Genomic DNA, 13,765 nt, shown 5'->3' on the forward strand with positions numbered 1-13,765 from the left:
TCAGTGGCAGCAAATGCCAGGCAATGAGTTCAATTTAGGGCATTTCCCATGAATTCCTGGTGATTTTCGGTCACTTCCTTTTCCTTTATCACAGAGAATTGTTTTAGGTTAATTTACTCGCCTTCATCAGAGTCACAGGTGTTGGTGTAACGCGTCTTTATCAGCTGATGGATGAAGGCGTGACTCACCCGTCAGATTTGACATACATCATACATCTGGGAAACAGGGATGACCTTTAAATTAAAAAAAAAAAAAAACAACAAAAAAACCCAAGGAGTGTGAGAAGATGGCAAAAAAGAGCAATAAAAGAACAAGCACGACATGAACACCACAAGTCAGCCATCACAAGATCACTGCAGAAGGGAAAATCGCATTATGGACTGGGAAAAAGTGTTATCCACACCTAAGAAAACAAAAATGAGCGCTGGATCAGGGAGCACATTGAAATCCGAAAGCAGGGCCCGAGGGCCATCAATAGAATAGAATAGAATAAAATAGAATAGAATAGCCCTTTATCGTCATTATACAGTTGTACAATGAAATTGTGGAGCATCTCTCTTTACAGTGCAGGACAAGTAAAAATCTCGAAAGTGGCTTGCAAGAATAAAAGTATAAAATCTAAATAAATCAAAAATATGTATGGAGTAGTCCTATGTTCAGGCAGTGCAAATAATTAAAGTGAACTAGCAGCAGTTGACAGTGAAGGCATTGAGTATTGCACATTAATATTGCACGTAAATAAGTATTGCACATAGAATATGTGTGAATAGAAGTTAAGTAGCAGAAGTTGACAGTGAGGCATTGAATGTTGCACTTAGTAAGTATTGCACATCGTATATTGCATGTAAATGAATATTGGACACTGGATGTGGTGTTACATATCAGGGTGGAGATGGCTTTAGTGAAGAAACTGTTCCTCACTGTGTTTGTTCATGCTTATAGCGTCTCCCAGAAGGGAGCAGTTCAAACAGCTGGGAACCAGGATGTGAGCTGTCCTTGAGGATGTTTAGAGCTCTGATGAGGCATCGAGAGGAGTAGATGTCCATCAGGGAGGGGAGAGGACTGTTCTCTGAAGCCTCTCCCTGTCTGCAGCAGTGCAGCTCCCGTACCAGGTGGAAATGCAGTATGTTAGCAGGCTCTCAATGGATGAGTGGTCGAAGGCCAGTAGCAGCTTCCTATCCAGCTTGTTCTTTCTGAGGACTCGCAGGAACTGCTGAGCTTTCTTTATTATCGCTGTTATGTTTGCTGTCCATGAGAGATCATCTGAGATCTGGACTCTCAGAAACCTGAAGGTGTGGACCCTCTCCACACACTCGCTGTTGATGTACAGGGGCGGCGGGTTTGTAAGGTTCCTCCTGAAGTCCATGATGACCTCATTGTTTTGGTGGTGTTCAGGGCCAGGTTGTTGTCAGAGCACCAGGCTGAGAGTTTGTGGACTTCCTCTCTGTAGGGTGCCTCATTTTCCTGTGAGATTAGTCCATCCACTGTGGTGTCATCAGCAAACTTGACGTTGGTGTTGCTGCTCTGGATTGGACTGCAGTCGTAGGTGTCGAGGCAGTACAGGAGGGGGCTCAGCACGCAGCCCTGTGGTGAGCCAATTCTCACAGTCTGGGGTCTGTTGGACAAGTCCTTGATCCAGGAGCATGTGAGGGGGTGGGGGAGGCTCAGGATCTCCAGTTTTGTAATGCGAATGTCGGGGATGATGGTGTTGAATGCAGAACCATAATCCACAAAGACCATCCTGGCATAGCTCTGCTGCTGTTACATCTGATAAAGACGCGTCATACCAACACCAGTGACACTCTCATGAAGGCGGAAGTAGTCGCTGAAATATGTCAGGTAAATAAAACGACCATTTACGGGTCACTTCCTGATGATTTTGGATTACTGGGGCAATTCACGTCATTTCCTGTTGATTTTCGGTCACTTTCTTTTCATTTCGGGGCATTTACAGCTCACTTTATGTTGATTTTGAGGCATTTACAGGTCACTTTTTATTGATTTTTGTGTTACTGGAGCGATTCACGTCATTTCTTGTTGATTTTCGGTTACTTCCGTTTCATTTCGGGGCATTTACAGGTCACTTTCCGTTGATTTGGGGGCAATTACAGGTCATTTCCTGTAGATATTGGGTTACTGGGGCATTTGACGTTATTTCCTGTTGATTTTGAGTCACTTCCTTTTCCTTTTAGGGAATTTACAGGTCAATTCCTGTTGATTTTGGGGATTAAAGGTCACTTCCTGTTTATTTTCAGTGAATTCATTTTCCTTTTGAGTCATTTATTGGTCCCTTCCTATTAATTTTGGGTTACTGGGGCATTTAACATCATTTCCTGTTGATTTTGGGTCACTTCCTTTTCATTTTGGGGCATTTACGGGTCATTTCCTGTTGATTTTGGGGCATTTACAGGTCACTTTCTGTTGATTTTGGGGCATTTACAGGTCACTTGCCTCGGGTGTTGTGGTAGTACAGGACATCCCGCCATTTGTTCTGGACTGTCCTGAAGAGCTGATTGCGGGATTTGGTGTTGCAGACATGGGCTTGTAGATGTCGTGCCTATCACTTGGTAGTCGGCGTCAATCTTGCTCAGCACGCGTTGGGATTCCGTGGTCAGAAAGCGTCATGTATCTCTTATGCCTTATGTCAAATGTGTTCTGCTTGTTTTCCTTCAAATGTGATATAAATGCTATTTTATATTATATTGATACGTTAGAGCAGGGGTCATGAATTAAAAATCCTCTGGGTCCGAAATTTAAAAATTACAACAATCTCGGGTCTGGAAATAGTTTTAATGCTTCTTTTTTCCCAAAAAATGCAAACGTATCTTTACGTGGCTATGCCGATAATTACAGCATTCAAAGATGTAAATAAAATATAAAAAATAAATGTATAGTAAGTAATAAATAATATTTAATAATAATTAATTAGTAATAAATGATAAATCGACCATACTAAGCCCTTAATTGTGCTATTTTTTTAAGAACAGATGGCAGAGTTCATAGGGAAACTGCGAAAAAGCTGCGTGCTTCGTTTCATAGTGCCTTTTCAAATGGCTGCTTTTTACAAGCGCTTCCGTTGTTTGACCATTCCTTACTACATGGCAAAACGTCTACACAGCGCTCAGCGCGCTTGCGTAAGCATCCGCACGCATCGCACATTGGATAGAAGCGGCGAGTACTCACTATTTTTGTTTTTATTTAGTTTTTTAGAACCTTTTCATTGCCTGAAAAATACTATTTGCATGTATTACACTCTCATACTTTTAACCATTGTGGTTTTTGTGTTAGCTTGGAAGCAGTTGACCACATTAGTCACGTAGCGTATTTAAACCATCCTTATTTGGTATAACTGCATTTAAGTATTTTCTTAAGGCATTTTTTAGTACGTTCAGCCTGTATGCATCCAAACAAAACAAGTTTAGCGCCAGGTAGTACTTTGGGTGTCAAATTCGACTAATGTAGGACGTTTCGCCGATGTAGCAGATTTTGGCAGAACACCGTCTCTGAACAGATGAGGCATAGCGGTCTTGTGCTGCCGCCAGGTAAAATGAACAAAAATGTTTTGGTCTACTCCTCCTTAAACACTCAGTTTTCTGCATCAATCTTGCATAGTTTTGAGCACGCCATTTGCCGTACCTTTTCGCCTCTTCCTCCAACTTCATTCGGCTCAGTTTTTGGCTGTCACTCCGCAGAGTCTGGAAAGCAAGTGTGAGACATGCTGTTCTAAAAATAACTTTCAAATGCTTCACTCCCATTGGCTGGCTCACTCGCGTCACCGCTAAGGTTTTTGTTTGTTGCCCACCTCCGCTCTGCAAACCCGCAGAAAAAAATGTTTTTTGTTGTTGCATGTATTAGTCCGGACAGCTTGAGATCCGGTCCAGACGGCTTGGGGATCCGGACCCGGACCGAGGTCCGTGGTTCCGTGACCTCTGCATGAGAGTAATAAAAACAGTCAAACAATAAATATGAGATAAGATACTATTCCCTTCAAGCTCTAATGTATAGTATTCAGACTATGTGTTGTGATTTTTAGTGTAAAAAAGGATATTGAAAACACCTCTAGACGTCCAATCCATTTCAATCTTAAAGGAAACTTGGAACTTACTAACTTGTGCACAGATTTCCGTTTGCCTCCCGGCATCTATTTAAAGCCAGTTTGAGAGTTCTCACGGCGTGACCACTTATCGCAGGTATCGCATTGGAGAAGGTGTTTGACTACAGCGAGTACTGGGAAGTGGCTCGAGGCCTGTACGCGCCGTTTGACTGCACGGCCACCATGAAGTCCGGCAACGCCGACGTCTACGAGAACGAGATACCCGGAGGACAGTACACCAACCTCCACTTCCAGGTGCCCTACAGCTACACAATCACCGTCTTCAAATGGTTTTTTAGTTGCACAGCTGACCTGTGAAATTGAGCTGATGTAAACACAGGCCCCACTGTGTGCCTGCAGGACCCGCCATGATGGTGTAATAATAGTGCTTTTTTTTTTTTCCAGTCGAAGCCATGTTGGTGTGTCCGACAAACTCTATTTCGCTAACTGTTAGGTTTCTCGCTAAAAGATATTGCAGTCGATTTTGACTGCACCATTGACGATGATAGAAGTCCAATCTTTTTCAATGTAATTGAAAATCTCGACTGATAGTTGAAGAAAATTGTCCATGACAAGGCTCCAACTCTCATAACTAATTATTTTCTTACACATTTTTTAAAATTTGTGTTAAATATATGGCTTGTATCAGTCCTGTTACTTTTTATCTTAGTCTGTCTTTTGGACGAAAATACTTATTAGTCATATTTCAGTCGTTTCAAAATGCGTTTGTCAGTGGATGCTTAAATGATGATAAATGTAACAACTTCAAAATTTTCCAAGTAAACTTTTGACAGCTAAGAACTAGGGTTGTTCCGATCATGTTTTTTTGCTCCCGATCCGATCCCGATCGTTTTAGTTTGAGTATCTGCCGATCCCGATATTTCCCGATCCGATTGCTTTTTTTTTTTGGCTTCCGATTCAATTCCAATCATTCCCGATAATTTTTCCCGATCTTGTACATTTTGGCAATGCATTAAGAAAAAAATGAATAAAACTCAGACGAATATATACATTCAACATACAGTACATAAGTACTGTATTTTTTTATTATGACAATAAATCCTCTAGATGGCATTTACATTATTAACATTCTTTCTGTGGGAGGGATCCACGGATAGAAAGACTTGTAATTCTTAAAGGATAAATGTGACTTTGTATATTGTGACTAAATATTGCCATCTAGTGTATTTGTTGAGCTTTCAGTAAATGATACTGTAGCCATTTAACTGTTCTGCCCAAATGCATGATGGGAAGTGCAACCAGGGCTGTGCGTAGTGGCACCAATTGATATATCTTCTCTGCGTTGGGAAGTGACAGAGGGTGTTAAGGAAAAGATCAACCACTACCGTTCTTCCCCACATTGCTTCCCACAATATTTCTAATTGTTGAGAGAGGGATTTTAAGGCTTTAGCCAATTAAAAAGAGGCTCCAAAGACTGCCAAAATTCTCTCTACTCATTTTACGCTGCCTGTTAGCTCTATATATAGGTAAAACGGCGCCATTATAGATTGAACGCGGCAATGCGTCAGTGGGTCGTGCAGAGCATGCGTTAATTGCATTAAATATTTTAACATGATTAATTTTTAAGAAATAATTACCGCCGTTTACGCGATAAATTTGATAGCCTTACTTTAAGCCTAAGCTAAAGACTATGGATGACTGTTACATATTATGTCTGTAACGTTAAATACAATTAGAAAACGATTTAATAAAAAAAATATATATATTAAAAAAAGGCATGTCTGATATTTTTTTGCCGATTCTGATACTTTGAAAATGACGTGATCGGACCCGATCGATCGGGATGCCGATCAATATGGACATCTCTACTTATTCGTCATATTTCAGTGGTTTCAACATGCGTTTGTCAGTGGATGCTTAAATGATGATAAATGTAACAACTTCAAAAATTTCCAAGTAAACTTTTGACAGCTAAGAACCTCAACTGAAGTTATGGAAAAAGTGTCTGAACCATTTGGAATTTCTCACATTTCTGCGTAAAATCACGATCAAATGGGATGTGATCTTTGTCAAAATCACACAGATGAAAATACAGTGTCTGCTTTAACTAAAACCACCCAAACATTTATAGGTTTTCATATTTTGATGAGGATAGCATGCAAACAATGACAGTAGAGAGGAAACAAGTCGATGAACGCTCTGCCTAAGAAAACTTAAAGAGCAATTGAAACCAATTTTTACTAGGGCTCTCAAAATTATCGCGTTAACAAGTGGTAATTTTTTTTTTATTTAATCCCGTTAAAATATTTGACGCAATTAACGCACAAATGCCCCGCTCAAACAGATTAAAATGACAGTACAGTTAAAGGTGTACTTGTGTTTTTCGGAGTTTTGCTGCCCTCTGCTGGCGCTTGGGTGCGACTGATTTTATAGGCTTCAGCACCCATGAGCATTGTGTAAGTAATTATTGACATCAACAATGGCGGGCTACTAGTTTATTTTTTGATTGAAAATTTTACAAATTTTATTAAAACGAAAACATGAGGGGTTTTAATACAAAATTTCTATAACTTGTACTAAAATGCATCTTTTAAGAACTACAAGTCTTTCTATCCATGGATCGCTTTAACAGAATGTTAATAATGGTAATGCCATCTTGTTGATTTATTGTTATAATAAAGAAATACAGTACTTATGTACCGTAATTTGAATGTATACATCCATCTTGTGTCTTATCTTTCCATTCCAACAATAATTTACAGAAAAATATGGCATATTTTATAGATGGTTTGAATTGCGATTAATTGCGATTAATTATGATTGATTAATTTTTAAGCTGTAATTAACTTGATTAAAAATGTTAATCGTTTGACACCCCTAATTTTTACCAAACATTTTAAGTCAGGTGTGAGCCCAATCACTGATGAGTGGTTTAAAGCTTCCCTGCCCACTATCAAACTCACACCTGGTAAGAAACTCTCATACGAAAATGGGTTTGATTAGTTGGTCTCTCAGCGCAATTGACAAGATTTTCTCAACAAGAAACGATGTTCCAGGAGAGCCGTCTTGTCTGGATGAGACCTATGCGGCATGCTACGTGAGATTCATGGGATCACTGGAAGCCTCACTGTCCTACCAAAATAAAACACTAAAAGCTGATATTTTTTGAATATGGACGCAGAAAAGTCTGAAATAAAATCTAGAGACTGTAAATCCAACATGGCCGCCGTAGCAAAACAATCAGCTTTTTTCATTGAAAATTCATGTGAATAAATGCTTAAAACCCTGAATTCTGCATGGATTTGGATGTAAAACATTCTCGATTTCTATGTTAAAAGCAAAAAAAAACGTGCAGGTAGCATCTATTTTACGTAAATATTGCGAATGTGTGGCTCGTCTTTAAGTTCACTGTGGCACAGCCTCACCACAAGTCCACAACAAAGAGCTTTTTACGTTGAAATTCTTGTGAATAAATGCTTAAATCCCTGAATTCATGATAGATATGGACGTAAAACTGTCTCTATTATTGGTTAAAAGCAAAAAACCGGGCAGTTGGCAGTTATTTTACGTAAATATTGCGAGGTATAATGCTGGGATTTAAACGGTGTTCATGTGTGTGTGAAAGGGCCTTAAAACCAAGACCAAAATTAAAAGGGTTGCCAAAAACAACACTGGTTGACGAAATAGTTTCATTATCGTCATTGTTGCCGAGAACACTGGCGTGCGTTCATTTTGCAACAACGAAAACGTAGTCCGATTGAGATTGTGCACCCCAAAATGACATAAGAACAAGTGTCCATGCAATATGTTTTTTTTTTTTAACGTCTCTATTGTCTTTATCTCTTGGATTTCCATGGATGGTCTGGGTGTAGGTATTGCAGCTCGTCCCTTTGAACAATTCGACCCAGAACTTTCGAGTATTCATCCTACTTTTCTTGTTTGGTGACTGCAGGCGCACAGTATGGGCCTGGGGAATAAGTTCAAAGAAGTGAAGAAGGCCTACACTGAAGCCAACAAACTTCTGGGAGACCTTATTAAGGTGAGTGCTGCAGATCACACAAGCATGTTCTCAACTCCCATTGCAACTTTAAGTCCAGAAAGTAAACTGACAGCAGAAGGGTGAAAAAAAAAAAGCCTATGGAAATTTTCGGAAACCTTTGTTTTTTCGCCCCCTTTTTTGTTCTTTTCTCGTGCTTCCCTCCATCAAGCGGCACGCAGCCGGCGTTTAGTCTCAACTCAGACGTCAAACCGTCCCCCATTTTGATTAGACTCCCTGTTTCGTATCTCTAATCTTAGCGCGGGTTTTCTCCCGCTCCGCCTCGCTCTCCCGGTGTCTCGTTATCGCTTCTGTCTGCTGTCTCCTCCTCCGGTGACAGGTACCATTCTTCACCACTCCCGCCCGGCTCCCTTGACGCTGTAAAAAGCGAGAGAGTTGTTTATGCGCTTGAGCGGGAGGGAGAAAGATGAACACCAGCCCCGAGACGGGGTTTTAGGAAGGGGGAGAGGAAATGGGAAGGGGATTAAGAACAGGGCTCAGATGTGCATGGGCAAGCCCGTCGACAGTGGGGGGCATCGGGGTATTTTGGGACCTGAATGACCCTTAATTTATTTTCCTTTACATTCACATATTTCTTTATTATTTAAATCATTGTCTGATTAAATATTATGTTCTACTTGAGATATACTTAAAAACTTTAACATAATAAATATTTCAAATACATATTTTTTCCTTTTTTATGCACAACGCTCCCCACCACTCTTAGCAGAGAATGGTTTGACCCCGCTCTGGCGCACTCAAGGCGAGAGACAGCAAGAACCAAAAATTTTTTTTTTGCCATTTGGCAATTTTTTAAATTTTTATTTATTTTTTGCCATGTGGCAAAAAAAAAAATTCCACATGGAAAAGAATGCCACATTGCAAAAAATTTTTGGCACATGGCAAAAAAAAATGCCACATGGCAAAAAATGTTTTGCCACATGGCAAAATTTTTTATGCCATGCAGCAAAAAAAATGCTTCATGGCAAAATGTGGCAAAAAAATGCCACATGGCAAAATTTTTTTACCACAAGACAAAAAAAATACCACAAGGCAAAATAATTTTGCCTCGCCATGCCAAAATGTGGCAAAAAAAAAGCCACATGGCAAAAAAATTTTGCCGCATGGCAAAAAAATTTTACCGCATGGCAAAAAAATTTTACCACAAGCCAAAAAAATTTTGCCTCATGGCAAAAAAAGCCACATGGCAAAAAAATTTTTGCCACATGGCAAAAAGTTTTATGCCATGCGGCAAAAAAATGCCACATGGCAAAATGTGGCAAAAAAAAATGCCACATGGCAATAATTTTTTACCACAAGACAAAGAAAATTTACCACAAGGCAAGAAAAATTGCCGCATGGCAAGAAAAATTGCCGCATGGCAAGAAAAATTGCCGCATGGCAAAGAAAAATGCCACATGGCAAAAAAAATTTACCGCATGGCAAAAAAATTTTACCACAAGCCCGAAGATTTTTGCCTCATGGCAAAAAAAGCCACATGGCAAAAAAATTTTTGCCACATGGCAAAAAGTTTTATGCCATGCGGCAAAAAAATGCCACATGGCAAAATGTGGCAAAAAAAAATGCCACATGGCAATAATTTTTTACCACAAGACAAAGAAAATTTACCACAAGGCAAGAAAAATTGCCGCATGGCAAGAAAAATTGCCACAAGGCAAAGAAAAATGCCTCATGGCAAAAAAATGCCACATGGCAAAATTTTTTTACCACAAGACAAAAAAATTTTGCCTCGTGGCAAAAAATTTTTGCCTCGTGGCCAAAAAAATTTTGCCTCGTGGCCAAAAAAATTTGTCGCATGGCAAGAAAAATTGCCGCATGGCAAAGAAAATTGCCGCATGGCAAAGAAAAATGCCACAAGGCAAAATTTTTTTGCCACATGGCAAAAAGTTTTTCTTTTCTCTTTTTTTTTTTATGCCAGAGAAGGTAAGGTAGCAAAATCCACAACCCTCGTTGCCCGGACAACAGTAACTCCTGAATCCTGTCCAATCCACAAACAGACAATAATCCTAAACACACCCTTCTTCCTGTCCACAGTCCTGCCCCGCGAGAGCCTGAATGTTTAACTAATCCTGGTCATTTTTTCCGGGAACCTTTTGTTGACTTCTGATATGGTGACCTTGGAACGAGTTTGCCTGAGTCTGTGTCTGTCTTGCCTTTCTGATTGATGGATGTCGACCCAAATAAATTGTCAACTTGTTCTCTATGAGCTTTCTTTAAACCTTTCAAAATTGAGTCAGAACAAAGGGTTAAGACTAAGGTGAACGTGCAGAGTTTGCCCTTTTGGCCGGTTTGCCGGGGTCCCGCCATTCGGGGTCGTTGGAGCTGCGCCAGCGCGGGTATGGCGAACGGCTGGCGCGATTCCAGCGGTTTGGCTAGAAGGTCAGATTCCTTCACTCCCCATAACCCCTTCCTGTTCGCTGCTTTATCCTAATAAAGGAAACACATTGAATGATCACAGTCGGAGTATGTCATACTCCCATGTGATAAATTAAAACTGTGCAGACCAATCAGACACTCAGATTTCCATTCTCCGCGTCAATCAGCTGAACAGGACAGGTTAAAAAAAAAAAAAGCATACCGTACACTTATTCAGTCTGTTGTTGTCTATTCAATTTTTATTTTAAATTACCTTTCAAGATGACATATCTTTTCTTTCTTCGGTGCGATTTATATTTTTTTTTCCCTCTTCGTTGCGCCTTTTTTAGCTGGTGCGACTTATAGTTTTCTTTTAAATCAAGTAGTAATATCCTGTCATTGATTATTTCTGCAGAAGACTGTGCTATTGTCAAAAAAATAGGTATTTAAATGAAGAAATGGAGTGCATTTTAGTGTGATGACAAATGCGGTGAGTTAGTAGAGAGAGAGAGAGCCATGATTCATGAAGACGCATGAGAAAACAAAAGGCAATGGCCCTTTTACTTTGCAATAAATAAGCAAAGATTGGCCTGAGGAAATGCTGATAACATTGGAAAAAGGAAGAATTGGGATGCACAGTCACGCCGCCGTCTGCTTTTAGCTTTTTTTTTTTTTCATAGGACTCGTGTAATGACCACTCTGAAGATTTCAGCCACTGCTCCCGCTCCCTCCAGCATTCCTGTAAACAAGCAGTGTGGCTTCAAATGAATTTAAAAAAGGCAGTTTTCAAAAAAAAAAAAAAAAAAAAAATGGGGGAAAAAAATTCAGGGGTCTCTTTATGACAAGTGAAAAAAAAACAGTTGGCCATGAAAGCTGAAGTAAATTGTTGTTTGTCACTGCACTGGCTGTCCTTCAGGTGACGCCGTCGTCCAAGATCGTCGGCGACCTGGCCCAGTTCATGGTGCAGAACAACCTGAGCCGCGCCGAGGTGGAGGAGCGGGCCGACGAGCTGTCCTTTCCTCTGTCCGTGGTGGAGTTCCTGCAGGGCTACGTCGGGATACCGCACGGAGGATTCCCGGAGCCCTTTAGATCCAAGGTACATCGAAAAGCCAGTTTTTTTGTTGTTGTTTATGTTTGTTAACATGACAAAACCCGCGCGTGACCATGACCAAGCCCATCGACGGGGGGTGGGGGGGTAACCGGGTATGCTGTCCCAGGCCTCAGGACCATAGGGGCCCCTGAATGACCTTTAAGTTATTTTACTTTACATTCACATATTTCTTTTTTATTTAAATCGTTGTCTGATGTAATATTATGTTCTACTCGATTTATACATAAAAACTAGGGCTGTCAAATTTATCGTGTTAACGGGCGGTAATTCATTTTTTAAAATTAATCACGTTAAAATATTTAACGCATTTAACGCATGTGCGGAACGACCCACTCACGCATTGCCGCAAACAGACTACAATGGCGCCGTTTTACGTATATTGAGAGCTAAGAGGCAGAGACAAGCGAATGGAGTGGACACAGGCCGTGCTATTTATTGGCAAAAGCTTTGGCATCTTAACTATTATAACTATTGTGGCGAGCGACGTAGGGAAAAATGACAGGAGATGATCATTTTCTTGACACCCTGTAATGAACACAACGCAGAGAAGATATACCATTTGCAGCCACCACTGACAGTCATGGTTTCCCAACTTCCCGTCATGCATTTGGGCAAACTCTATTCAAACATTTCGTTTAGCTCAACAAATACACTAGATGGCAATAGTTAGTCACAATATACAAAGTCACATTCATCTTTTAAGAATTACAAGTCTTTCTATTTGTGGATCCCTGTTAATAATGTTAATGCCATCTTGTGGATTTATTGTTATAATAAACAAATACAGTACTTATGTACAGTATGTTGAATGTATATATCCATCTTGTCTTATATTTCCATTCCAACAATAATGTACAGAAAAATATGGCCTATTTTAGAGATGGTTTGAATCGTGATTAATTACGCTTAATTTTTAAGCTGTGATTAACTCAATTAAAAATTTTAATCGTTTGACAGCCCTAATAAAAACATATTAATTATTTCATTTTTCCTTTTTTCGCACGACGCCCCCCCCCGCGCCCCCATTCTGTCTTAGCAGAGAATGGTTTGACCCCGCTCTGGCACTCTGTCATTGTTATAAACTTTAAACATGGCGAGTCGTCATAAATCGGGTGTGCAGAAAACAAACAAAAAAAAGACATGAAGATCATAGAGGTGAATGAGAAAAAATGTTGAAGTTTTTAAAAGGGGGACAAAATGCCAGAGAATTAGGGCTAGAATTGGCTGTGGACGGTGATGTCGGTAAGTGAACAACAGCCGCTAAAACCGAACGTTTACATTCGCGACCACCGAGTCGAGTCTGTCACCGGCCGCTTGCCTGTTTTGTCGCTTAACAGGCAGGCATAGCACTCTCAGTTGTATTGTTTTGTAGCCTAGCCTGGGACAATAGATGGAAATTGTTTGCTTATATTGTGTCACATCACGGTCTGTTAAATTTAATTGTCCATCTCAAATTAAATAATTTGAAAATTTTCAGTGTCATTGCTTGCAAAGCGTTAAAAGTACAGCGTATGTTGTCGTGACAAGCCGGTGGCTGGGGTAGGGTGGGGTGTGGTGGGGTGGCGCCCTATAATGGTTGATGATTAATGAGCCTGGGTCTGTTCAAACTGGGTCACATGATGGAAACACCTGACAGATTGCTGTTGCAACAAAGGTGTCATCCAGCATAGAGTGACGTCACAGACAGTCAAAACCCATTTGGGCTGTTTAGACTGAGAAGCATCTTGTCCATATCTGATATGAAACTCCCGTATGTGGTTTAAATGAATTAAATCTGATTTTTAGTTCATCCAGATTGAAACTGGATGGCTCTTTGGTAGTCTGAATAGTCACAAAAGCACATAAATCAGATTAAAACCACATTCTAGAGGTAGTTTCAGATATGGACAGGAAACATACAAGTCTGAACAGCTCAAATAGGATTTGACTGTCTGTGACATCACTTAATGCTGGATGACGCCTTCGTTGCCATAGCAATCTGTCAGGTGTATCCAGTCTGAATAGATTCAGATCTGATTTGGCCCCTTGATAAAAAATAGTGTGAACAGCCAGCCCTGAAAATCGGATCTGAACGCACCCAAAATCTTGATTTTTTTTTTTTTTTTTTTTTAGCTCCTCCCCATTGAAACTGGATTGCCCTTTTGTAGTCTGAACAGCCACAAAGCACATAAATGAGATTAAAACCACA

The 13,765-nt window shown here is 40.2% G+C and overlaps 1 protein-coding gene across 3 annotated transcripts in view; it reads left to right on the forward strand.

Moving 5' to 3' along the window:
• Positions 1-13,765, forward strand: part of LOC130927749 (pyruvate carboxylase, mitochondrial-like) — a 292,766-nt gene that overhangs the window by 262,490 nt on the left and 16,511 nt on the right. For all 3 annotated transcript variants that reach the window (XM_057853741.1, XM_057853743.1, XM_057853742.1), the window contains exons 20-22: positions 4,191-4,348; positions 8,007-8,093; positions 11,383-11,562. In XM_057853741.1, the coding sequence (XP_057709724.1) occupies positions 4,191-4,348; positions 8,007-8,093; positions 11,383-11,562 (425 nt within the window). The remainder of the gene's footprint in view (positions 1-4,190; positions 4,349-8,006; positions 8,094-11,382; positions 11,563-13,765) is intronic.

Source organism: Corythoichthys intestinalis, chromosome 13 (assembly GCF_030265065.1).
Source record: "Corythoichthys intestinalis isolate RoL2023-P3 chromosome 13, ASM3026506v1, whole genome shotgun sequence".
Taxonomy (NCBI): domain Eukaryota; kingdom Metazoa; phylum Chordata; class Actinopteri; order Syngnathiformes; family Syngnathidae; genus Corythoichthys; species Corythoichthys intestinalis.